General features: G+C 34.3%; 2 protein-coding genes and 1 pseudogene across 2 annotated transcripts in view; all 3 read right to left on the bottom strand.

The window, feature by feature from the left end:
* The window catches only part of LOC107663576 (guanine nucleotide-binding protein G(o) subunit alpha-like), a 42114-nt gene extending 30722 nt beyond the window's left edge, over positions 1-11392 (bottom strand). Inside the window, exons 1-3 of the mRNA XM_016453813.1 lie at positions 10788-11392; positions 8853-8944; positions 459-551 (exon numbers count right to left, since the gene is read on the bottom strand). Coding sequence (XP_016309299.1) covers positions 459-551; positions 8853-8944; positions 10788-10917 — 315 coding nt within the window. The 5' untranslated portion in view covers positions 10918-11392. The remainder of the gene's footprint in view (positions 1-458; positions 552-8852; positions 8945-10787) is intronic.
* Positions 11393-14341: 2949 nt separating this feature from the next.
* Positions 14342-23364, bottom strand: LOC107663554 (ethanolamine-phosphate cytidylyltransferase-like; annotated as a pseudogene).
* A 1903-nt stretch (positions 23365-25267) lies between these two features.
* LOC107663711 (glucagon) overlaps positions 25268-26706 on the bottom strand; it is a 2534-nt gene continuing 1095 nt past the window's right edge. The window contains exons 4-6 of the mRNA XM_016454020.1: positions 26096-26212; positions 25505-25648; positions 25268-25376 (exon numbers count right to left, since the gene is read on the bottom strand). Coding sequence (XP_016309506.1) covers positions 25352-25376; positions 25505-25648; positions 26096-26212 — 286 coding nt within the window. The 3' untranslated portion in view covers positions 25268-25351. The remainder of the gene's footprint in view (positions 25377-25504; positions 25649-26095; positions 26213-26706) is intronic.

The raw sequence follows: 26706 nt of genomic DNA, 5'->3' as shown, positions 1-26706 counted from the left end.
TAAATTAAATAAATAATTAAAATATAATACATAATTAAAATATAAAATGTATCTAATATTTAAATATAAATTTACAAATAGGTTTTTTTAGTACAGTAATCCTAACCTTAGGTAACAAGATCTAGTAATACATGTTTAAATCTGTATCTAAATGGGTACACAATGAAGACATCATCAACAACAACATTTTTTAATTATTAACTACAAACTTTTAATAATAATAATAATAATAATAATAATGATTATAAAAACAACAAAGTTTCTATTAAAACATTCCAAAAAATATATTATTTTATAAATTACTAAAAAAATATTATTATTATTTGTTATATATTACAAAATAAATAAATAAATATCCAAATTAAAAAAAAGTAGCTTATTTTATTAGAGAAATCCTAACTCTGGGTAATAAATAAATGCATTGTTCAACAGCAGAAAGGAAAGAGTCTGGTTCAAACCTTGTTCTTGCTGTTAGCAAGGTTGACGCGAAGGACGCCCATTCCATGGAGGACAAACTTCATAGAGGTCAAGAGGTTATCCAACACTGCAGGCTGGAAAAACAAAAGATATATAAATCATAATCTCTTTTCATATAAGTAAGAACAAAGCATGATGTTCACATTCTTATCATATTAATTTTATTAGTTCGGAGTTCTTTCTCTTCTGATTGGCAGGACTCATTGTCTTTGTCCCTTCAAACGCAAATAACTTCCTAAAATAAAAGCGTTACCTAAGAACCCTTGCATTGATCTGTGACAGAACGTAACAAGGCCATTTGCGTGTGCATCTAACCAAACAAATCTACTTCCTGTCACTGGGACGTTATGAATTTCTGCTTGATTGGTCCTTTTTGTCTCATGTCCACCTAAGTGACAGGAAGTGGCTTCACCGGGCGCCATTACTGCGACAGACACCGCTGTGTGACGGTCAAATGCTCGGCTGAAACTCAATGCAATTGTGCGTTATGAATTATGGAACGCTGATTATTTCTTTTTGGTCAGAACAATTCAGACATGGGAATGATTTGTATAGTTTTTGAATCACCACATTTTCTTTTTCATACACAAAATGGCATTCATAAACCGTTTTACACACATATTGCAACATATTTGCAAGTGAAATAGGATTTTCATTGAGTTAAAAAAACGATTGAGGACGATAAATCTATAAAAGATAAATATATGATAAATATAAAAAATATTAGAAATAATAGATTTTTTAATATTAGATAATAATAATAATAGTATTTCTTAATTTAAAAAAGTGTGTATATACACACACACAACATAATTATTGAAATGATAATAGATCATTTATAATTGTAATATTTACATTTTAAATATTTTTTTTACAATATTTTGATTTTAATATTTTTGTTATATATTATTTAAAATGTACAATAATATACACAAACCACAAATATTAAAATAATATCAAAACAAATATTAGATAATAAGTATTATTTATTTATACACAAAATACTTTAAATATATAATATACAAATATATAACAATTTATATTAGAAACATAATTGAAGAATTAAAATATTAACATAAAACTACCTAACTGTAATAGCAAGTATAAGAACTGTGCATTATTAAAATGAATAATCATGCACAGTAAAACCAGAAATTAATTTTAAGAAAGTAAATTTTGGCCATTTTGATTTCATTTCGACTTTTGACAATTCACAAAATCAGTCCACGTGTGTGCCACCCAAAACCTTCCCCTTTTCACACTTTCAGCGCCCGTCCACTCGTGTTGTGCTCAAATGCTTCCCCTTTTACCGCCCCTGACTCTCCGGCCAAAGCAAACACATTCCTGCCCTTTATTGAACAGCTTTTGTTTGCTGGGCTGTAGACCAGAGGCGCAGAACATTCCAGGGAAGAGCGAACGCTGAAAAGCCTTTCTGTGTTCATGAAGGGCCGCGGGCCCGGTTCGGATATATGATGCGCTTTTATCGATTTCCTGTTGTTGCAAACACACACAAAGTGCACTAGAGCGATGCAGGAGGTAAAGTTCAGGAGTGAATCACACACGTTAGAACAATGAAACTATTCTTGTGGAAAGCGGTAAGAGCAAAGATGGTAGGGAGCTTCACACACACGGTGTGTGTGTGTGTGTGTGTGTGTGTGAGAGAGAGAGCGAGAGAGAAAGGGAGGGAGAGAAAGAGGGATAAATCACGCTCTTCATCCTTTATTTACTACTTAACACTTCTTAAGGTCTTAAAAACTGTCAGAAGAAATTGTTTAATGTGACAGTTTAACAAAGGATTTTCAAATCACACCAATGTTGTTATAGACAACTACAACTAAAACTATTAAAAATCATGTTCTGAAATAAAATAAGATTATCTGAGATAAATTATTCGATGTAAAACTTACATTTACAAAACTAAAAAGAAAATTAGAATTTTTTTTACATAATAAATGTACTAAAACTATTTAAAAAAACATTGTTAATTGAAATAAAGCTGAAATAATATAAAATATAAACATTACATGTAACACAACTATTTAAAGAAAAATTTGAAATGTTGCTTTGGCAAACAACTGAACTAAAATAAGTTTCAGTTACTAAATTTGCTAAAACTACCTAAAAATACATTTTCTTAAATTAAAATATAGCTGAAATAAAGCTGAAAAAATAAAATATGAATATTAGATATCACACTTACAAAACATAAAAGAAAATGAGAAATGTTGCCTTGTCAACCGCCTGAAAATAAGTTTCAGTTCATGTACTAAAATTATAAAAAAATAAAATAAAATGAAAGCTAAACAGAAATGATAATAAAAATGCCAAACGAACATAAAACTACTAAAACTGAAACTATAAAAGCAAATTCAAAATTCACACATTCACAGATATTTTTAAACTGTCACATCCTTGATTATCATATTTTATAACTGAATTTGAATATAAGCATATGGGCTTCAGAATAACTGAAATACAGAGCACATGTGATATAGAATATTTCTACAGGTTTATGGTGCTTTTTGTCCATATTGGAGCTTGAAAGTCACAATACACTTTTACTAGATGGAAAAAGCAGCTTACATAATCCTCAAAATATCTTTTTTTGTGTGTGTTCCTTGAAACTAAGAAAAGTGGTTCGGCTTGGATGAGTAAATAATTATAAAAAGCTAATTTTTTGTTGAACCATTCTAGGAATTCTAGGAATCCACAGTTTCTTTTCAGGAATTTGAGTTATAGAACTTACAGACATCAAAGAACAACAAATTCTAGAACTCGTGTAAAATTCTGAAAATTCCAGGCATCTATGCGCTCAACAGAATCTTGTCAAAGACAGTACTGTACATTCTACAATAACTTTGTTTGGGTCAAGCCCAAATTCTAGACCACCGACAACGGCACTCCAAAGTCTCCTATTACTCCTTGATGTCACGTTTGTAACAGGAGAACTTGCCACTTCATCAAAGAAACAGAGTCAGAGGGAGGTCGAGGAAATGAAAGCATGAAACCCAGCTGCGAGGTTTGTGAAGTCTTGCCATAAAAAAAGAGCCACCCGATGGACACACTAGATAAAACACTGTAATGTAACATTTATCGTTTTGTGTGTATATGTGTGAACATCTCCTATATGTGTAATCTTTATTAATGTAACAATATAAACTACAATTCAAACGTTTAGGTGTCAGGAAAATGTATTTCAAATAAATTTTATTCTTTTAAACTTTCTATTTACAAAAGAATCCTGAAAAAAGTAAATGACGGCTTCCACAGAAATTTTAAGCAGCACAACTGTTTTCAACATTGATGATAAGAAATTATTGTCATTTTGACTTTAGGCTGAAGTTGCAGCTTTGGGAGAACAAGGAGAAATGGAGAGACGGGTGTCAGGTAAGAAACAAAAAAGAAGGAAACAGGAAAGACAACTTGACTTCCTGTGGGTTAGAGAGACTGCGGTGTGGTTAAAGACCGCAGTGACAGTTTAGTACAATGGTGAGCAAAAAGAAAGGATTAAGAAGAAGACACTCCTGCGACATTCAGGCCAGGACAAGTCCCTTCTTTTTACCTGTAACACGTCACATTTTCACTTGCATTTATGATTCACACACACACAGCACAGGTCACCACACCCTTCCCTGGCCTCACTTCGACAGTCGACGGTCCGCCCTTGTGTGACACTACATCCAAGTCAACCAAGGCCAGTCTGATTACAGACTGTGCTTATGTCTGCAAGCATGTGTACAATATAAAACTAGCCATAATTATGGGTCTGTACAAACATATGCATGTGTGAGTGAAAGCGTGACCCTTTATGAACCCATCCAACAAAAACTGGTGAAGCAGGAACTGGACTTTTGAACATTAGAAACATAGAAACCCTGTGACTGACCACATTTTAAGAGAAAACACAGGCATAGAAGAGGTCAGCATAAAAGTTATGGTTTAGCTTGCAAAAATAAAGACTTTTCATTTAATTTACATCAAACTTTGATGGACCGAATACAGAGCCTTGAGGTAGACATGACTCAAACTCGGCTCGTCTGCGTTGAATATAAAATTAGGCTATTGTATGTTATCCTTTGGCTTTAGGGCAATGTTTATTTTGTCTCTAGAACAATGGGAGAAGTTATCCTAGTGCTATTATGAGACATAGTTTTTTGTTCTTCCTGTTTCACAAACAGATGAAAAAAATTAACATCTCACAATAAGTAGGACAATGACAGTAGGCCTGTCACGATAACAACTTTTTGTTGTGCAATATAATGCCCCAGAAATAATTGCGATAAGTGATATTATTGTCATTTTAAAGACCATTTTTATGCCACTGAATATATAATCATAATGTAACAGCATAATAATGCAAGAAGGCCAACACACTTCCAAATGACAACAAACTTTAAATTTGTAAGAATATTTAGATCATGGAAATTAAGTATCAAAATATTAGATACCTTAAAAAAACTTGAATAAATAGTAAATAAATATTTTCTAACTAAAAGTTCAAAGTAACAAGTAGAAAAAAAGAAAAATGCACAAAGAACTTGTATGGAGATTTTTCCATCTACAGATTTTTCCCTGACCTTCTTTTCTCTGTAAATTAAGGGTGCACACTATTGCTGAAAAACACAATCACTACTTAGCAGTCAGATGTCTGTATGCACAAAGGCACAAATCCCTAAACAAGGCCATATCTGCAGATGAAACTTTTTGTAGAAGCATTTTTTAAATTTGAACTAGCGCCTCATGACTACACCATGTTATGTACGAGAAGCTGCAAAAGACACAGGCGCAAGTGGAATGTACAAAACATGGTGACATGAATTTTTAAGTAAATATAATGGGCGATATATTGCGTCACCAAAACTTATTGAGGTCATGTACATATATTGCGCGATAAGTCGATATATTGATTATTGCGACAGGCCTAAATGACAGTCATCAATCTCTGAACTCCAATTTTTCAACAAAGAACCCTAAGGAGTAATGTCAGTTTAGAATGTACATGAAACTCTATCCACATGACAGCAGAGGCTGCGTATGCAGCTAGAGTGTCATTTTATGAAACAAGTTCCTTTTGCATTTTGGAAAGGTGATTTTTCGAAGTACATAACTGAAGACAGTCTAATCACTGTCTATTTAAAAATAAAGTCTTTAAGTATCAATAAATTAAGGAAAACAAAAACTCACAGACACAGAATAAAATGATCCTGTTTAAATACATATCTTTTTAAATATTAATATATATGATTAAATATAATATATTATAATTAATGTTTGTATTTACTTAATTTTTATAAAGGCCTTTTATATTTTGTGGATTTTTACACTGCTTAAAATTATGATTTTAATACAATGTTTATAATTCAGTATTAATAATTAGCTAGCTGTTGTCTTCTGGTATTTTTAAAAGTTGTGTACACAAACAGTACTTCTTACTTTACTTCTTTCTCCCAAGCTTCTGACTGTGCATTTTATTTCTGATGCATGACACTATACAATATTATGACTTTCTCACCCACATTCCAACACTTCTTGTTTTGTTTAAAGATAATGGAAGTTCTGCTGGCGAAAAATAGCACATATGATGATTCCTTCCCAAAAAGGGTGCGTGCATTGCGGTGAGTGTTTATTTAAAGGGTTTGTTCATGGTCTTTCATTGTGGGATGGTCAGTGTTGTCATACGGGTGACAAATCAGACCAAAATACAGGACAAAGACCAATAAAACCGCATCACAGGGCAACAATCGTACAGTAACAAAAACAGGGTAGCATACTTTTTCTTGCAAGCAACTACCATAGTCTTCACTGCAGTTTATTAGCATGCTAACAGGTTCTTAAATTCATCCCCTGCCACTAAAAACCAGCTAGCTGGTTGCTTGATGACTAGTCATCTAGTTAACCGTCCTGACAATCCCTTTACATTCGCCAGGAGCTAATAGGCTGTCATTGAGGTTTTAAAGCATTCCCTGAGGCACTTCAAAACACCACTTGCATATTCTCAGTCCATCAATCTAATTCAGGCTCACAGGAAAGTGTAGCTAACACAAACAGACCCTGAGGGAAGGTTTAATGAGGAGAACATGGTACACAAAGTCTGTTTAACCCAAGCAAGCACACATGCAGATCTGCACCTGGCATTTCACAGGATATACGATTGACCGTCCATTTTTTGACAAAATCAGCTGATTTAAAAAACAACTGGAGAAAGATCTGACTAGAAACATGTTTGCTAACACTCCGTTAGCTTGATAAGCATCAGTGCACAAATACTGGATGGAAGAATTCCTGAATTCCAAAGGATCAAAGTGGCTTTTATTAAAGAACAGGTCATATGGGTTTTTGAAAAATATATCTTTTGCAGTTTATAACGTAGCTATCCTTAAATGAAAACAATCTGCAAAGTTGTTAATCAAAAAAGTACATGATAAATAAAGATATTGTCTCTCAAGAGAGAGTCGATTCTGAATCGCCTTAACGAGTCGACATATTTTCGAATCTTTTGCCTGTTACTGGTATACGTCACTGGGTAACACATTTGCATAATCCCCGCCTGCCCGCGAGTCTGACCTGCCCACAAAAACTTCCACTAGTTAGTGTGTTTACATCATGTTGAGAAGACGCTGTGTTCAAGGATACCACAGAAATACAATTTGAACCTTTTGTTGTGTAAAAGTTAAGACACAGAGCGTCTTTTGTCTGGCGTTCTTCAAACATTACAGTAGACATATTTTGGTTTACAAACTGTACTGTTTCATTAGTTAGTCACGTTAGCACTCGGCTAACGTATCCACCATTATTGTTTTAAGTGTTCACAGTTTAGCAGCTAAACTTTAGCTGTGGCCACGATTTGCTTGCATAAGTGTTTTTGTATTTTATGTCATTATTATAAGAACGGACTGGAGCACTATATTATTGTTTTATGTAAAAGTGCTTTGTCAATCGTAGCGCTCGATAACTTGCTCAAGGACTCCTCTCTGTGCCAATCACAACAGGCTTGGCCAGCTGACCAATCAGAGCAGAGTAGGCTTATGGAAGGGAGGGGTTTGCTCCGAACTTGCTTGGAACTAATCGTTTCGAAATCACTGGCAAATGACTCTAATATTAAATGTATATTCTGAGAAAATTACACTGTTTTCTGACCTTAGATGCATTTAAACCTTTTGTAGGGGACTCCAACACAATATCAGGACACTTTAAAATACCATATGACCTGCTCTTTAAGTGTGAGGGAATGAAATACTGAGGTAAGTTTCAGTAAGGTAGCATTCTCTCAAAAAACATTAGTTAGCATTTTTCTATGCATTCTGCAGCCAACATGCACATTCTCTAAAGTCAACAAACTCCTAGTACATTTCTTTTAACCTGTCAGTCAAAAGGTAAAGTGTGTCATACAATAGCATAATTTTGTAGTAAATGTAGACAAGCAGTGTTTAATTCACATCTTGAGTTCGGGATACAGCAAGGCTCCGTATTCGGCCCAACAAAGTTTGAAGTCGTCAAAATAAAAAGTCTTTATTTTTGCAAGCTGAACTGTAAAGTCTATATATATAGCCATAAAATAACCTTTCGTAGCCTAGTACTAATGTTTTTTTCCATTGAATTTCAAGCAAAGTATAACAAGTTCGTCATATATACGGTGATATTAAATTACTTTATTCACGCTGCCTACCCCTAGCCTAGGGTCTTTTGGGTAACTGAAGAAGGGGATTGAATAACACTATTGTTGTTGCCAAAAATGACGTTTCGCCTCGAAGTGACAGTCAAAAATTGCAGTTTTAGTGATACCAGGGTTGATGATCATGTTGAGAATCCAGCTGGCTGCGGTTTACTATGAATGAGCAAATCAATCGCTTTTCTGTTCCCATGGCGATAAGGCGTACATGGACCACAGGTTACTCTAAAGGAGCCAGCGTGCAGTGCAACTTTACTATGTTGCCATGGTAACACTTGTGAGTGACAGGTCAAAAAAGGTGTGCAATGAGACTATAGAGGAAGTGCACACTGGCTGTCGAACAAACTATAGAGAAAATGTTCTTGGAAGTCGGCCATTTTTAATGGTTTAAAAACCTAAAAACTTTTCTGTGTTTCATGTTTCCATATGTTTCCTTCCCCCTTCCGCTTTCTATTCCAAACAGAACAAAAAACATGCTGAGGCAAGATCCAGTCTTCCATTGAACTGAGGTCTTGTTTTACAGCTGAACCAATGACCCCTTAAACTTTTAATAATCCCCAAACACACACAGCGGCTTGATTTCCCAGATGGCAGAGGAATTACAGAGCGCACAGACAAAATATAGCACAGAACAAATGTTAAACTATTAAATGCAATTAACCTCTTGCAAGTGAGTATGTGAAATCAACATCATAAAATGTCTTACCTTAAAACTGGCTAGCTCTTGTTTGGTGAATCCATGACTGTGGATAATCTTCATCTGTTTGACCAGCGTACTTTTCCCACTTTCAGCAGCACCTACATCAAAATAGGTCATTCAACATTACTAATCAGTCATTTAGTTTACAATTTTAACAACAGAACCTACAAATGGTACAGTCCTCCTATATTAACCCAAGATAAATGTCTGGTTCGAGAGTACAGTCTTCACTGTTTATAAATCAACTCTTCCTGAAGTTCAAACCCACAACCTTTCAGTTACCAGCCCAGATATGAGGTTTAAACCTGCCACTCTTCAGATGAGTCAAGATTTGAGGTTGGAACTCTTTCAGTTACCTGCACAAATATGAAATTTGAACTCACAACCTTTCAATTATTAGCCCAGAAGTGAGGTTTGAATCCAGAACTTTACAGTTACTTGCACAAATATGAAATTAAAACCCACAGCCATTAAATTATTAGCCCAGATGAGAGGTTCAAACCCAAAACTTTACTGTTACCTGCACAAATATGAAATTTGAACCCACAACCTTTCAATTACCAGCCCAGATCTGAGGTTCGAACCAAGAACTGTCCAGTTACCTGCACAAATCTGATGTTTTAACTCAGAATGCTTCAAATAGGCTACTTGCACAAATGTGAAATTCAAACCCACAACCTTTAAGTTACCAGCTCAGATATGAGGTTCAAACCTGCCATGCTTCAGATATGAGTCAAGATTTGAGGTTGGAACTCAGAATCTTTTAGTTACCTGCACAAATACGAAATCTGAACCCACAACCTTTCAATTATCAGCCTAGAAGTGAGGTTCGAACCAAGAACTTTACAGTTACCTGCACAAATATGAAATTTGAACCCACAACCTTTCAATTACTCACCCAGATCTGAGGTTCAAACCGATAACTGTCTAGTTACCTGCACAAATCTGATGTTTTAACTCAAAATGCTTCAATTACTTGCACAAATGTGAAATTCAAACCCACAACCTTTGTTACCAGACCTCATCTGAGTTTCAAACCTAGAGCCATTGAGTTACCTGCACGAATATGAAATTCAAACCCACAACCTTTTAATTACCAACCCAGATATGAGGTTCGAACCAAGAACTGTCTAGTTACCTGCACAAATCTGACTTTCAAACCCAGAATGGTTCAGTTACCATGCACAAATGTGAAATTCAAACCCACAATCTTTAAGTTACAAGCCCAGATCTAGGGGTTCAAACTGTCCAGTTACCTGCACAAATATCAAATTTAAACCCAGAATGGTTCAAGTTACCTGCACAAATATGAAATTTAAACCAGCACAGATCTTATATGAAGCTAATGCCTTGCAGATATCAGTCCATTTCTCATTTTCAAACCCACAAATTTTCAGTTAACTGCACGCATCTGATATTTTAAAGCAACAACCTTCCATTTCACTGACCAGATCTGAGGTTCAATCCACCAACCTTTTAGTTTCAACCCATAACTGAGACTTGAACCTACAACCTTTTATACACATCAGCTAAAACTTCAGATCTGAGCAGGTAACATAATATTTTGGGGTTTGTAGGAGGTACAAGCCCTAATATGTTGTTACCTGCCCAAGTCTTAAGTTTCAATCTCTGCCCAAATCCGGGGTTTAAACCTACAACCTGTAGGTAGGTTTCCAACCAAATCTGGGGTTTAAACCTACATTCTTAGAGTTACCAGCACAGATCGGCTATTTAAACTGATAACTTTCAATCACAAGTCCATATCTGTTGCTGAACCAATAAACTGGGGTTCAAACCCACAATCTTTTAGTTACAAATAAACTAAAATACCCAAAATTAGGTTTCTAATGCACAAGCAGGCCCATGTAAACATCAAAACCCATGTTATTTCGACTAAAAGCAATGGGTAGATTAACAAACATCTGGATGGGACCTTCTTACCCAGCATGAGGATCTTCACCACGTTCATCTCTCTCTTGGCGTACTCGTACAGATCTCTGTCTATCTGCGAGCTGTGGATCTTTGCCTTCTTTCCCTCCTCTGTCACCTCTGAGCCCAGACACAGACCCATATCCAGAGCTCATAGCTAAAGATCCAGCAGAAATCCCAACATCACGGATGGAACCGAAGAGGATTGTTCAAAGTCGCGTAAAAACATCCCAGCGAGATCCCCCCGCGCTCTTATCCGAAGTCTCTCCGGTTAACGCGTAAAATGACACCAATTGCGCAAAGTCAATTGCGCGTGTGTTTTTGGAAAGATCCGATTCCAAATCTGAGAGAGAGAGGCTGGGATGGTCCCGATCGTACAGGAGGAAAGAGAAAAAAAGTTTCAAATTCGACTGTTCCCGGTTAATTTCGTCAGGCTCAGCACTCTTGCTGGTTCGGGATCATTGTGTCCATTGAGATCTCACGCAAACACTGTCAGACGCCGCGCAAACACTCCTAATCCACAACACAGCTCTACCTGTTCATTACGCGCAAACTAAATGGTGTATGTCGCCTACAGAGCGTCTCTTTTGGGGGTGTCCGCTTTCTTTAGGAAGGAAGTGACGTAACGTTTGTGGAACTTTGTCACCTGAGATGGGTTTTGTTCAAGCGCTGTGCGAGAGTTGCTGGCAGTCCAGTCCCTGTAACTCAATATACAATTAAATTAAATAAAGCAATAAATAAATATTAATAAATTAACAAATTAATTAAAGATTTATATCAAATCTGAAAAACAGAATAAAGTAAAAACTTTAAAAGTAATTACAACCAAACAACAACAAACACCATAAAATACAATGTAAACAATAAAATAAAATATGAAATCAATCAATTAAATCTAAATACATTTAAATAAAATATGATGGCAAATTGCATAGTAAGTTTAGTAGCATTTAAATATTGATCTAATTTAATATTGATCTAATAGACTACAACAAAAACTAAAACATGGAATCAGTCAAAAAATACTTATCAAGTATCAGCTTAAATGAACAATAAAACACTATTCTTTTTTATTAATAACCATAAACATTTTCTTTGTACAATCAGTGACCACACAAATGCAAACCTGCCTTAAAATTCAGTTTAAAATGTTTGTATTTAAATGTCAATTTACAGTATCACTGATACTTTATACTATCACTGATATATGATTATTTTAGGTTCAAGTGTGTGTGAGGATTTGTAAACAAGCAGAGTACGGCTGTTTCTGAAGCATGCAGCGCCATCTGCTGTTCAAAACTAAGCTCAGAATCGACTCGAGAAAGAATGCATTCGGAAAATCTCAGAATCGATGCCGAATCATTTCTTGATTCGTGATGCATCGATTTATTTTCTCAGCCCTAGTATGCAGACGAACGTCCTCAATGTTGGACGAGACAGAGAAACGCTCAGGGGACTGAAGCAACGGGAAACAGATGCAATAATAGAGGAAACCTCTAACCGAACATGACAGGGTTTCTGCAGGTTTAAAACATCCTGATTCACCTTTTCACAAACTAAGGCCTTAATCAGAGTCTTAAATTCATAAAGTGTGCATGCACTGCAACAAATGAACCTTTTCCAGTACAAATATCTAAAAGTAATGGCAGTCTGTTGAAAGTTATATTATTAATAGACAATCGATTAAAAAAAAATAAACAAATCACATTTTTTTCTGTAATTAATCGCTGTTAATCCAACGCAACATTAAAGTTTTTAAATACACTTTTATATTGCAATAATTTCACATTCAATCTTCAAATTAATGTACAAACAACATAAAGACTATAATGTTTAATTGCATCTTTTTTTATGACTGAAGGCCGGTATCACTGACAGCAATACTACTGATGTCTCTATAAAACCCCCCCATATTTAACCATCGACTATAGCCATTCAACATTACAGTATAATTGGGACTGAGAGGTATAAATTTTAACATTTAATAGACTTAAAAAAAAAAAAAACTTCTAATTTAAGTGAACTTAAAACAATCTTCACATAAACCCATTATAAAAAATGTCATGTGTGTGTGTGTATTAGTAAGTTTTAGTCATTTTTATGTTTTCATAATTTTTAGTAGTTTTTGTTTTTATATATGTCTTTTAGTTCAGTTAATATTTTTCCAAGTAACAATTGTTTTTTTCATGGTATGGTTTTAGCTTTGTTTTATTTAAGTAATATAAACCAGATACTTTATATTGTGTTTAAAAGCACAAACACGTATCCATAAATAATCATTAGCAGAGGAGGAAAACAGAATATTATGAATTTTTCATGAAAATTTCTTATGAAGTTTATATAATCTTCACATTGACTAAATTAGATTCAATAATTAGATTTTTATGCGCTTAATGCAATAATGGTCAAACAATAGTCAGAACAAGCTGTTTTCATACTTTTTTATTGCAATTTCATTTGCAATTAATGGATGTGTTTTGATGATTTACGGTTTATGATGCATGGGATGATAAATTCTAGATTGTCTGAAGACATTAACACCACATTCAGAATTGGTCACTCAACATAGTGTTTTTTTCACAGCAATTCACCCTAAATGTGCAGGAAATGTTACAAACTAAAAACATGCTGCAATTGCAAGGTGCTTTGACATTCATTAAAAACAAAAACAGACAACAAACCGCATAAAACAAGATAAAAGTACATATGAGATAAAAGCAAGTTTGACTTTTAACAATCAACTTAGTTTAGAGACTGATGTTTGTAAAGATTATTTGTTATATGTTAAAATGAATAAAAGCGTGACATCAATCACCCGAGTTCAAAGAGTCTTTGGCTGTGACTTTGATCATGTCACAACAAACAAAGGTAAGAAAGTGAAAATAAAAGTGGTAAAACAGGTTAAAATGCCAGATATGTGACTGTGGACAGTGTATGAAACAATAGTTGACAAAACTTCAGAGAGTAGTTCCGTGACTTTTTTTTTTCACGACATGCATATCAAACGTCCAGTGATGATGAGAAAGGTAAAACCACAACAGCACCACTAGAATAAAATATGCCAGGGTTAAACCTGTTAAAAATGGTCAGGATGACATTTCACCACAAAAAAAAAAAAAAAAAAAAATTATGATTTAAATGATTTTTCTTTTCTTTTCTTTTTACTTTTTTTGGCATTGTGATACTATCTTGACACATTTTTTATTTTTCCATAAGCCCATTTGTGAAAATCTCACTACCAAAATAGAAAAAAGAACAATAATAATAATTTAAAAAAAGGACAACATATATTAAGTTGTAAAGTATTTATATATCATGGTAGTACATCCTTAATTTATACATATCTATTACAAAATTACTATAAAGAGAATCTAATAAGAATCACTACTGAAAATAATGAGAACTGTAAACAAAAAATAAAATAAAATAAAATAAGAAGATAAATGTCCAGATACATTATGGTAATGAGAATACAGATGGAAATGAAATAATAAAAACAATATCACAATGCAAATAAAAAGCCTTAATAGTCATAAAACAAGAACATTTCTTTATGAAAAAAAATGTTTTTTTCTCTTTTGATTTTGGGGTAAAATGTGACCTGGATATATTACCATGACACAGAAAATAAAACACAAAACACAAAATAAAAAAATAAATAAAAAAGAAATCCCAACATAAAATCCGAATAAGCTAACATGCATATAGCTAGTATGCATGCTAATGTAGTCAACATCAAGTGTTTCTTCACAAAGCGCTTCTCTGCTCAACTACAAATATGTGCGGATGGATCGACAATTTAAAAACCACTGAAATGACACAATCCTCCCATAACCTTCATACACAATACAAAAGTAGTTGCTGAATGTTTTTCAGTGTTCCTCCCATCCAGAGAGAATGTCTTCCAACCCATTTAATAGGTATCATAAAACCTCTCCACACACAACAAAGTGCTTTTGTCGTCAAACAAGAGTCGTACGATATAAAAAAACAAGTCTGTGTTCCTCCACGTCCACTTAAAAGCAGCCTCAGCTCAGGCATTTTGTTCGTTTGGGGTGTTTATATAACAGTCCGGGGGTAATTTTGGTTCTACGACGAAGCCCTTGATTTGTTCGGTTTGGACAGTTCGGTTAATTATTCGTTAGAGCCGCCTCGATCTTCAGCGAATCCTCTTTATGCTTCAAAGCCTCAATCACGGCCATCTCTTTAGCTTCCTTCTTCTGGTTCCTGGCCTCAAACTGCAACCTACCGGGACAAAGAGAGACACGGCTCATTTGCATACGTTCGTTAAATTTCACGTGAGCCATGTTTTCACGTTTTGCTCGTATTGTCCCACAAACCTGTTCTCAATGATTCTCTGCATGATGTCGTCGGTGGTCAGATTGTTGCTGCTGTCCAGGATACGGAAAATGCCTCTCTTCTTCGGCTCCTGCAAAGAGAGACAATGGGTAAAAAATGGGTTTTTATGGAAGAGAAGATCATTGAGAGATGAATATTAGGAGACTTTACTTACGGCGTAAGGGTCTGTCCTGTCTGTGTCAGGAAACACTTCGGTTTTCCCATGACAAACCAGATCTACCTACAACCAGAAAATGAACATGAATCAGGTTTTATTTTTTCCGTTTAAAGTTAATTAGTAATTTTGTTGTGCATTTTTGTCATATTTAGTAGTTTTTGGTTATATATATATATATATATATATATATATATGTGTGTGTGTGTGTGTGTGGGTGGGTGGGGGGTGTGGTTGTGTATGTCATTTCAGATTTAAACTAAATCAAACTAAGTTAAACAAAATTAGAATAAAATGTTTTAAAGCTTTTAATTTTAGTTTCAGTTTTAGTTAACTATGACCTTGGTTGAGACACATTTAGATCAGATAATTGTCAGATATTTTTTGTCAATTATTATAAAGTTATTATATATATATATATAAAAAGCAATAAGCCTACATTTATATTTACAAAAACAAAAATAAGTGTCCAATATATTGATAATGTCACCAATATATTGTGCGTCCTTTGTATTTTTCCCATCAGGACAGAGAAAATGTCCCAAGCACTCTTTTTAGTTAAACTATAATGCACGGTTGAACTCTCTGTAACTGTCGGAGGGTTTGTGGTTAAAGAGGCAAGCAGTAAATCTCTAGATTGTTCCCGAAGTAGGACAACACAGAATTGCTGAAATAGTGTTCAGTCACTAAAGCCTTTGAGTCTGGCTGCTGTCCCAGAGCTGTACACAACACACACACACGCGCACGCACACGCACGCACACACACACACACACGCACACGCACACGGTGTGTGGATAATGTAGTGTGTGAATCACACAAACCACATTCTCTTCACACTCAAAGCCTCTTATTGTGTTAATGTGTCTGGAAGCGGGCTATACCAAAACTAGATTTTTATTCTCTACAATGAATGAACAATGTGAAACGGTTTAGTACTGTACCTTAAAGTGATCCAGAAGATCTTTTCCTACTGCGTACGGAGCCCCGATCACAACCTCTGACACATACTGAAGAAAAAAGAATCACAATTTCAATTCAGTTCAATTCATGTTTATTTGTATAGCACCTCTTACGATACAAATTGTTGCAAGCAGCTGTACAATATATGTTTCTACAATATATTTAGTAGTAGCTTATCAGTGGTGACTGTCAGTAAATGTACATATGGCAGAAATTTACGGAAAAATCAATTAAAGACGTAATCAAACAGACGATGAACACTATTAACAGCAATTATTATATGTTGCAATCAAACTTATAGCAATCACAAGACCATTATCCAAGGCCTAAATGGAAGACTGATTATAAACTAAACTCAAAGTTCTACAGTAGATTCTTCAAGTTCTAAAGTTCTAAACTGTTATAATTTTTAGGATCTAAGTTCTTTAACCTCATTAAGTTCTACAGTTCTCCAAGTTCTAATTTCAGTGTACATTTTCAGAGTTCTGAGTTCTAAAGTTCTCCACTATCTATATATGTTCTACGTTCTTTAACTTTTATTTCTTTACATTAAGTTTTCAGAGTTCTCCTAGCTCACACATTTCCCCAGTTCTATAGCTTTAAGTTCCCTAGGTTTTACATTCCAAATTTTTTTGCAGTTCTAGTTTCCTTAATTTGTAAATTCTCATTCTCTAAATTCTACATTGCCTAGGTTCTACATTCTCTAACTTTTAATTTTTTTTACTTTTCAAGTTTTCAGACTTCTCCAAGCTCACAAAGTTCTCCAGTCCTATAGTTATAAGTTCCTTAAGTTTTACATTCTTCAAATTTTTGTAGATCTAATTTCTTTAAGTTCTACATTAAGTTATAAAGTTCTACATTGTCTAGGTTCTACAACCTCTATCTTTTCATTTCCTTTTTAGTTTAGTTTTAAGTTCTCAGGGTTCTACAAATTCAAAGTTCTCCCTTTTTAGTTTGTTCTGCAAGTTCTCCAGGTTCTATGTTCGCTAAGTTCTAAACATTTTATGTTCTCATTGTTCTCCAGTTCCAAGTTCACCATGTTCCTCAAGTTCTACAATTCTATAGATCCCCAAGTTCAAAGTTCTTGATTCAAACATTCTAAAACTGTCCAAATCAGCCAAAGTTCTAAATCTTAAAGCCAAATGAAACCTCCCATCATTCAGCAGTTTTCAGAAAGGAATGCACGTGTGGTTTGCACTGATATTACAGTATGAGGGAGGTCTGGCGTTTCACTGCATGTTTCTGATATCGGCAACTCAATGTGGGTTCTGTCTGGATGCGACGTCATGCTTTAGGTATGCTGATATGTGCCTGATCCATGAGAGTTTGTGTGCTGAGGATGAATGCGAGGGTTTGTAAACTTGAATATGGTTTGGATTAGCTCAAGGCGTGAGATTTTTAATAGGCATCTCATAAGTATGCAGTACAAATTAACTTTTATCACTGCTTGTGATGTCTGTTCTCTTGACCATGAGATGTTTCTGCCCAGTTTCTTCCCCCATACTCTCTTTTTTGTACTATATAACTCCCTGTCTCTGAATACAATGGCCCATTGTTCTTAAACAAGAGTGTCAGGAATACAAAAACAACTTGAAATGTGCAACATAATAAAACGGGATTGAAGGAGACAGTAAATTACGCACAATCCAAAGAAATGACTGGAGGAGGCAGTAATTTATGCAAAATGCTAAGAAAAGATTGGAGGAGATGGTAATTAACTACCAATAAATTATAAAAAGGCAGCAGTAAGGTTGGTGCACGTTTACGCAAAACATAAAAAATGACTTGAGGCGTAAGTTATGCACTTACTCTGCAAGCCAGCACACTCAAAGTTCTCTCATGAATATTCATGATGGGGTAGTTCTTTCCTTTGTAGCGGTTCACTTCCTACGAAACAATAAAACAAATACAATTCATAAACATAACAATAACATTTACTAAACATTAAAATCACACACTAGTCACTAATACTGACTAAGATGCACTTACCAAAGGTTTATGGTATGTCACTAACAAATGGTCTAAAATTTAGCCATTTTAAAACTATTCACAATTCTAATTTTGTCACTTATGTCTTGTAGTAGTAATACAACGTACCACTGTTTCACTGTAGTAACCATACCTGTAATGTGTAAGGTATTTTTCATTTTAGGGAAATGAAAACACATGTTTCCCCTGAGGCAAAGAAGTTCAAAAACTGTGTAAAACAGGTTTGCATGTCGTCATGCCGAGGTTGTGACTTTGAACTTCCTTTTTTCTGGTTCACGTGAGGTTTTTTGTCTGATCAAAGTTCATCACAAGAATTAAAAACAGCTTGTTATAGCAAATGTTGCCCTTTCAACAATCACCATGAGGGATGAGAGGTCTGTAAAATCTCGTAAAGCATTTGTTATATATATATATATATATATACATAGATGTAAATAATGTAGGTAAGCCCTGACCTCTAATGGTCAAACCTGTATATGACAGCAGATTACAACATATCATTAAAAATATTAATCTGCACATATGTTTCCCCTGAGGCAAAGAAGTTCAAAAACTGTGTAAAACAGGTTTGCATGTCGTCATGCCGAGGTTGTGACTTTGAACTTCCTTTTTTCTGGTTCACGTGAGGTTTTTTGTCTGATCAAAGTTCATCACAAGAATTAAAAACAGCTTGTTATAGCAAATGTTGCCCTTTCAACAATCACCATGAGGGATGAGAGGTCTGTAAAATCTCGTAAAGCATTTGTTTTTATGAAACACACCTGGTCAAAGTGCAGTCCGACAATGACGTAAGGTTTCTCTGCTTGTTTGTGAACAGTCTCGAGGAAATCCACGTGACCGATGTCTATACGGGTCATATAGTCAAGGCCAAAACAAAAGCACAAAAACTTTAAACTGAAATTTTCATGATTTTTCCTAGCTTTCTGGATGTCTTCAGAAGCAAAGTGTGGAGTGGCGTGTTTCTAAAAGGATACGGAAGAGGTCGAAAGCTCCGGCCACATAAATAATTGTGTCTCCCGGCTGCGGAATGTAGGTAAGCCCTGACCTCTAATGGTCAAACCTGTATATGACAGCAGATTACAACATATCATTAAAAATATTAATCTGCACATAAGCAGATCAACTCACCTTCCCAAAGTTATCTGTGTGGAGCTGGTAGGCTGTGTTATCCTGTGAGAGAGAGGAGAATATGAATCAGGCACTTACACAAAGTCTTTACATGACACATATCTACACACACAATTAACGATAAAGTCTACTCACAACGTTACTGTGATGCGATTTCGTTAACAGGAGCATACGACCCACTAGGTCTGTCGTAGACACTCCCTGTGTGCGTTTACATTCCCTGTTGATGAAAAAAACACACATGGCAACTGTTACACACACCCTTGGGTCAAAATTCAGTGGTGTGCCGCAGGTGTATGTCTGAGACCCATTGGACTTCACCTGTATCGGCCCATTCTCTTCACTTCGTCGTATGTATCTTTCCCATCCACGGTCAATGTGATGTCATCTAGCAAAAGATATGATATTATTACAGATTCAATTAAATTTTGGTACAATTTTAACTATTTTGAAAGAAGCATATAATCTAAACCAGGTTATTCCTTTTAATGTACAAATTACTATGCCGACACACCAAGGAAGGGTGATAACTAGGAAGATAACTATGACTAAAACATTTAAATAATTGTTATAATTCGTTCTAAATAGTCATGAAATAGTCATGAATATGACATCACAATCATTAGCACATTGGCATAAGGTAATTAACATATGTTAATTTTGTACTAACGTGTTAATGTCATGTTAATATTATATTTAACACATAATGCCTATTCAGTAACTAAAGCTGACCTGACATAAACTAATCTCCCGGCTGCGGTTCTTTTCCTGAGGCGAACTGGATGATCTTCTGAGACGTCTGCAGGAACTGAGAGACACCAGTCCAAGGGCTGTGCCCTTTAGGACCCTGAGGAGAACAGATACATGATCAATTTTTGCATTTGCAAATGCCAGAATATTCAAACGAACAACATGTATTCGTTTTTTTCCTCATACACCACATATAAAGTTCATGTTATGTACAGTATGTTCCCCAACTGGAATTCAAAGCAACATAAAATGGCATTCCCAACCTATTAAATGACTGTAATATGTGACATTACCAAGCTGAGACCCATTGGACTTCACCTGTATCGGCCCATTCTCTTCACTTCGTCGTATGTATCTTTCCCATCCACGGTCAATGTGATGTCATCTAGCAAAAGATATGATATTATTACAGATTCAATTAAATTTTGGTACAATTTTAACTATTTTGAAAGAAGCATATAATCTAAACCAGGTTATTCCTTTTAATGTACAAATTACTATGCCGACACACCAAGGAAGGGTGATAACTAGGAAGATAACTATGACTAAAACATTTAAATAATTGTTATAATTCGTTCTAAATAGTCATGAAATAGTCATGAATATGACATCACAATCATTAGCACATTGGCATAAGGTAATTAACATATGTTAATTTTGTACTAACGTGTTAATGTCATGTTAATATTATATTTAACACATAATGCCTATTCAGTAACTAAAGCTGACCTGACATAAACTAATGTGCATTAGGGCTGTCAAAATGGCTGAAAAACTAAATTCGAATTTTGTACTTAAATATTATCAAAAGTCAAATTATATTTGAATTTAAAATGCATAATTTTAGTTATGGTGAAGAATAGCTTTTGGCTTCTCTTCTGAGGCCACAAGAGGGCGCATCGAGCAAAACGTTTTTGCATTCGAATATGGATTTTTATTTTAAATTCGACGAATTTTCGAAATTCGAATTTTTTTTTTTGACAGCCCTAATGTGCATTTTGAATAGAGTGAAAAGGAACAGTAAGAAAAGGAACTGTAACAAACTCAGGCTGTTCAATTCTAAGAATCAGAATGAATCAGAATCAGGATGAAAATGGTTATGAAAAACTAAATTCTGACCATTTGGGATGAAAATAAGTGTACTTCAAGGAATAAAATTCCACAAAACTGTAAGATACAGCATCTTTAAAGATATTAAAATGACTAATATGGATGTCTAAAAGTGTCTAAAGGATCCCCTCACCTCCGTGCATGCAGAAATCACAGTTGTACTTGTCCAGCGTCTCCAGCGTAGTAACATACGGTGCCCCCTCAACAATCTCATCCACCCACTTAGTGGCCCGTATCATTTTATAACGCTCCGCCTGTGTGAAGACCGGTGGCCCCTTGTGCTTGGCTATTTCCTCTGAACGTGAAAGAAAAAATATATGATAAGTTTCAGTTTATATATTACAGTGACTTTATGTGAAGGTCTGAAATTGTGAAGCATACCGTCTGTATGAACTCCTACTACGAGATAATCTCCCATCGCTTTGGCCTGTCGTAATTGGTTCGAGTGACCGTAGTGCACCATGTCATAGCTGTGGAGACACATGTGGACTTTAGATACAGGGTCAAGAAAACATGACCTCCGTTTAAAGAAACCACACAGGTGATGTAATGAATAACTGCTTTTATAACAGTTAAATAAAAGGCTGTACACACAGCTGTAACTAGAGACGGGTGGGTTATCTAACCACCACGAGCCCTTTCCCCTAGTAATATCATTAGCCGGGTCGATGGGATTACATGGGGATATAATCTCCAATTCCATTTCCCATGATCCTTTGCTGGGCACCACACTTCACACTACGTGTTATTTATAACTGCAGTTACTTCATAACTCATAATTGAAGGCTGAGGTTAAATGAAATGGAGGAATATATCCTTGTGAACTATTAGTGTAGGTATGAGAAACAGGTTATATGAGTTATAGAATTCCAACCTATAGCCTAATAGTTCTCAGAAATCACATGACCCCAAAACCTTTGAACCTGCACTGCAGTATGTTGGTATTTATTTGTATACTATTATAACATTAATTCATTTAAATTAGCATTTATTATATTTTCGGTTTTAATTTTAGTAATTGAGCTTTTGTCACTTTTAAAAATGTTTCTATAAAGTTTTAATCAATTTTTATTTCAGTTGTAGTTTTAGTATTTTTAAGTCGTTCAACTTTGAGTTTTCATCTAATATTAATTTTATTTCAGTTTTAATGTAATTACTGAAAAAGACACACTTTCTAATTATGAAATATCAAATGTCTGATTTCTTCAAACCTTTTTAATACACTAACAAAAAGTACCATGGTATTGGGTACTAGATTTTTTTGACAGATGTGAACTATGATAATACCATGATTTTGAACATGCATACCATGGTATTCTTTAAAATGCCATGCTGTACCATATAAATACCATGGTACTAAAATATAATAATCATTCAATTCCATGGAAACTATCAAAGTACCATAGTATAGCAGTCTGACTTCACTATACTGTGGTACTACTATGTTTTTGCACATGTACTGTGGTAATACCATGGTTTTTTTAATACAATGTAAAAACAGTGAATAAGGCAGCCGTTAAATATCATAGCATAGTATTAATTTTAGTACCATGATCTATTTAAAATTACCACAGTAATACGATGTGACGCTATAATCATACCATGGTGCCGATAAAATACTTTTGTATCCCGAGGTTCTTCCAAGACTGTCATAGTACGACAAACATGGTACTTTTTGTTGGTAATTATAAAGTACCATGGTAAATATTAAAATACCATGGCAAAACTATCCCAGTGTAACTATACTACTTCTTTTGTTGAATTCTAACATTATAACATTCTTGCTGCTTTTATTTGCTGTAACAGTTAGAGATGCAGCGCACACTGAGCACATATGACAATTTGTGCACTCACCAGCCGTCACACCACACCCGGATCACCCGCTTCCTCTTCCCCGGGCTGAGGCTGGAGGAGCTCGGCTCTCCCTGGTCCTCCTCCTCCACCGCATGGCTTCCGTTCCTGATCATGCTTTGAACGCGTGTAAAGTCTCCGAACAGACGCTATAAACAGCTAGAACACTCCGTGTTGATATGAATGACACCGGCAGCGGCTCTACGTCCTTCCAGAAGTCTAGAGAACGTGCGCAACGTTGATGACGCAACACGCAAACAGAACGCGTCCTCACGATGCTCCGCCTCCTTAGGAAGTGACGCGGGATTTCCTTGCAACAAGTGCAAAGATATGATAAACTGATAAAGAAAATGAATATCTTTAGTAAGTGTTTGAGTTTCGTTACATACGCTATAAACTGCACAAGATAGTGTTTGCTATTTTTACATGAAAATGATTCCTTTCTATTTTTTCGTCTTTTTCATATAAACAAATACACATATTTTTGAAAATATTTGAAAATAACGTTTCATGGTATAATAAACAAAAATAAGCAGCAACAATACCTGAGATTTAAGTAAATTAATAAATTAAAAACAAAAATAAAGTTTTTGTTGTTGCAAAAAAATAAATCCTGCTCTTTTCAGAAATATAACTATTATTAAAATGTTTAATAGCTTATAACTAGTTTTTTAATTTCAATACAGAATTTAAATTGCACAGTATATATTGAAGTGGTGGTAATTTATTTCAGTAATACTATATTTTATTGAATATTTAGTTACATCTTTCTTTCATTTCAGATGTTTCCTATCAATTGCAAAGAAAAAAATATTATACAGGCCTAGTTAATTTACTTCAGTAATAATATATATTTTCTTCAGTAATTTATTTTTCTCTCTTTCCTTCTTTCCTTCTTTCATTCCAGATGTTATTCTCTAATCAATTGCAAATATATATATATATATATATTTTTTTTTTGTATTTTTATATTATTTTTTATACACAGTATATATTGAAGTGGTGGTAATTTATTTCAGTAATACTATATTTTATTGAATATTTAGTTACATCTTTCTTTCATTTCAGATGTTTCCTATCAATTGCAAAGAAAAAAATATTATACAGGCCTAGTTAATTTACTTCAGTAATAATATATATTTTCTTCAGTAATTTATTTTTCTCTCTTTCCTTCTTTCCTTCTTTCATTCCAGATGTTATTCTCTAATCAATTGCAAATATATATATATATATATATATTTTTTTTGTATTTTTATATTATTTTTTATATTTATTTTCTTTAGATTTTCTTTTGTTTTTTTTTCTGATCAATTGCAAAGAAAAAAATATTCTAAAGTTAATTCAGTAATAATAAATATTTTTCAAAATAATTTCTTTCTTTCATCTCAGATGTTTATCTCTGATCAATTGCAAAAATATATATATTTTTGAATATTTGAAAATACTTTTATATTTATTTTAAAAATATATTGTCTTATATTTTTTTCTGTTCAATTGTGGAGAAAAAAAATATTTTCTTAAAAAATATGTTTGATACTTCACATTAGGATTCAACTTAAACCAATATGAGCATAATTATGTCATAATAGTTGGCAAAGTTGGCAACATCTAAAAATTAAATGAAAATACCTGTTATTTATATTAAAAAAAACATTAGAAAATGTATTTTACTTATATTAAATATAGGAATCTTGCTTATTTCAGAAATATAACTATTGTTTTATTATAACTATAAATCCTTACATAAATATATAAATAACATCAATAAACCAGTCAGTTTTTCTTATGGTTTGCACATATAATAAACTGAATCTGCTAAAGCATTTATTGTTACAGACATCCTTTAGGTGGCGCTATAGGTACAACAACAGGCTCGGGGTGAAATATGAAAAAGTTTATTTTGCAGAGCAAGACACCATTTCTATGGAGCTTTGATACAGTGGTGGCACATGTAAAATTTCACTTTTTTACCTGAGTGTTTAGTGCATTCACCTGAGTTTGTTTTTATCGCACACATAGAAAATAGTTCAAAACTATAGAAAAATATTTCTGTTTCTCTCATCATAACTTACATGATGTTCTTTAACACTAAGGGAAAATAAATAACAACCACAGTGCTCAGAGTTTTTTTTTTTTTTAAATAAAATAAAATGGCTTTTGATTTCAAGAGTTGTTTCCATTTTGCCTGTATGTGACATGGCTTTCATTCATTTTGATGATTGAATCCCCTTCAGGATCCAAATTTAAGCTCCTGCAGGGAAGCCCTCTGGTTCCTCAATGATTTCCGCCACGTTTGCCACTAGAAAAGACAATAACCACATAAAACTTCCTTAAAATACACCCATATATTATTTTTGTACTGATTAGCATTCTTAATATTCATATATCTTTAGCATATCTGTTGTTAGCCACTAGAGAGGGCTTTACCTTGTCCCTGACGCCTTAGAGTTCATCACCCATTGTAAATACTCCTTGGCAGCGATGCTGTCCAAGACCTTGTTGACGTCACTGGTGAAACTGCCGTCTACATGCCTCCTGCGTGGCAAATTTGCGCCTCTGTTGTCTGCAACACTGCGCATATGCGATAAACATCTTGTTAGCATGTGTACATGGCACTTTTTCAAAGTTTAAACTCATTTTAGAAGCAGTGTGGCACAGTTTAGCTTTTAGCTTTAGCATGTAGCCTGTAAGTTTGTGAGAAAGTTTGTAGTATTAGTTTTGTGATGTTTGGTTATAATTAGCATCTTTGCAGGATTTTGAAGTATTTGTTTGATTAGCACAGAAGCAGAAGACATTAGCAGAGAAAGATAACCAGAAGCACACAGCCTGGTTGCAGCGCTATTTATTAGCATTAGCATTTGGCAGTGAGGTTGGACAGGGTGCGTTAGAAAAGAGACGGATGTTGGGCAGGAGAAAGCGTGATGAAGCAGTCAGTTCACACTCGCTCTTTTTCTTTATTTCCATCTCTTTCACACTCTATAAGGCACTGAAGGTGGGACTAGAAGCGCGGAGGCCTACTCTTGCTTGGGCTGTCCAGATTTTAGCCAGGCCACAAAGTTCTGGGCCGCCTGGTCCTGCAGGTAGGAGCTGACGTCGCTGGTGTAGGTTCCCTCAGCGTGACGTTTGGCCGAACCACTGGAGGAAAAAAAGAGTTTATGTGAGAAATAATTCATGTAATGTGTGAATTTGAGCTACTAAACTCTGTTAGCGTTAGGCCTTTAAATAAAATACTATATATACACTATTTATAGTATTCTATACTATGCTGTACACAGTATATATATATATATATACACGTACATAAAATCGGTTTGTGAGAAAGTTTGTAGTATTACTAGTATTGTAGTATTACTATTATGTGTGTGTGTGTGTGTGTGTGTGTGTGTGTATCTACATATATACATATATATATATATATATGTATACATATAGTTCTTAAATATATTATAATTAATTTATTTAATGTTTGAATTTGAGCAACTAAATCTGTAAGTGTTAGGCCTTCAAATAAAATACGATAATATATGTAGTTTTTAAATCTATTATTATTATTATTGTTGATGTTGTTATTATTATACAATGAAATATATATAAATATTATATACATATTTATAAATATAATAAATATT

The sequence above is a fragment of the Sinocyclocheilus anshuiensis genome, unplaced genomic scaffold (genome assembly GCF_001515605.1).
Source record: "Sinocyclocheilus anshuiensis isolate Anshui unplaced genomic scaffold, SAMN03320099.WGS_v1.1 scaffold77, whole genome shotgun sequence".
In the NCBI taxonomy this organism is placed as follows: domain Eukaryota; kingdom Metazoa; phylum Chordata; class Actinopteri; order Cypriniformes; family Cyprinidae; genus Sinocyclocheilus; species Sinocyclocheilus anshuiensis.
This window is presented reverse-complemented; position numbering and strand designations above follow the sequence as displayed.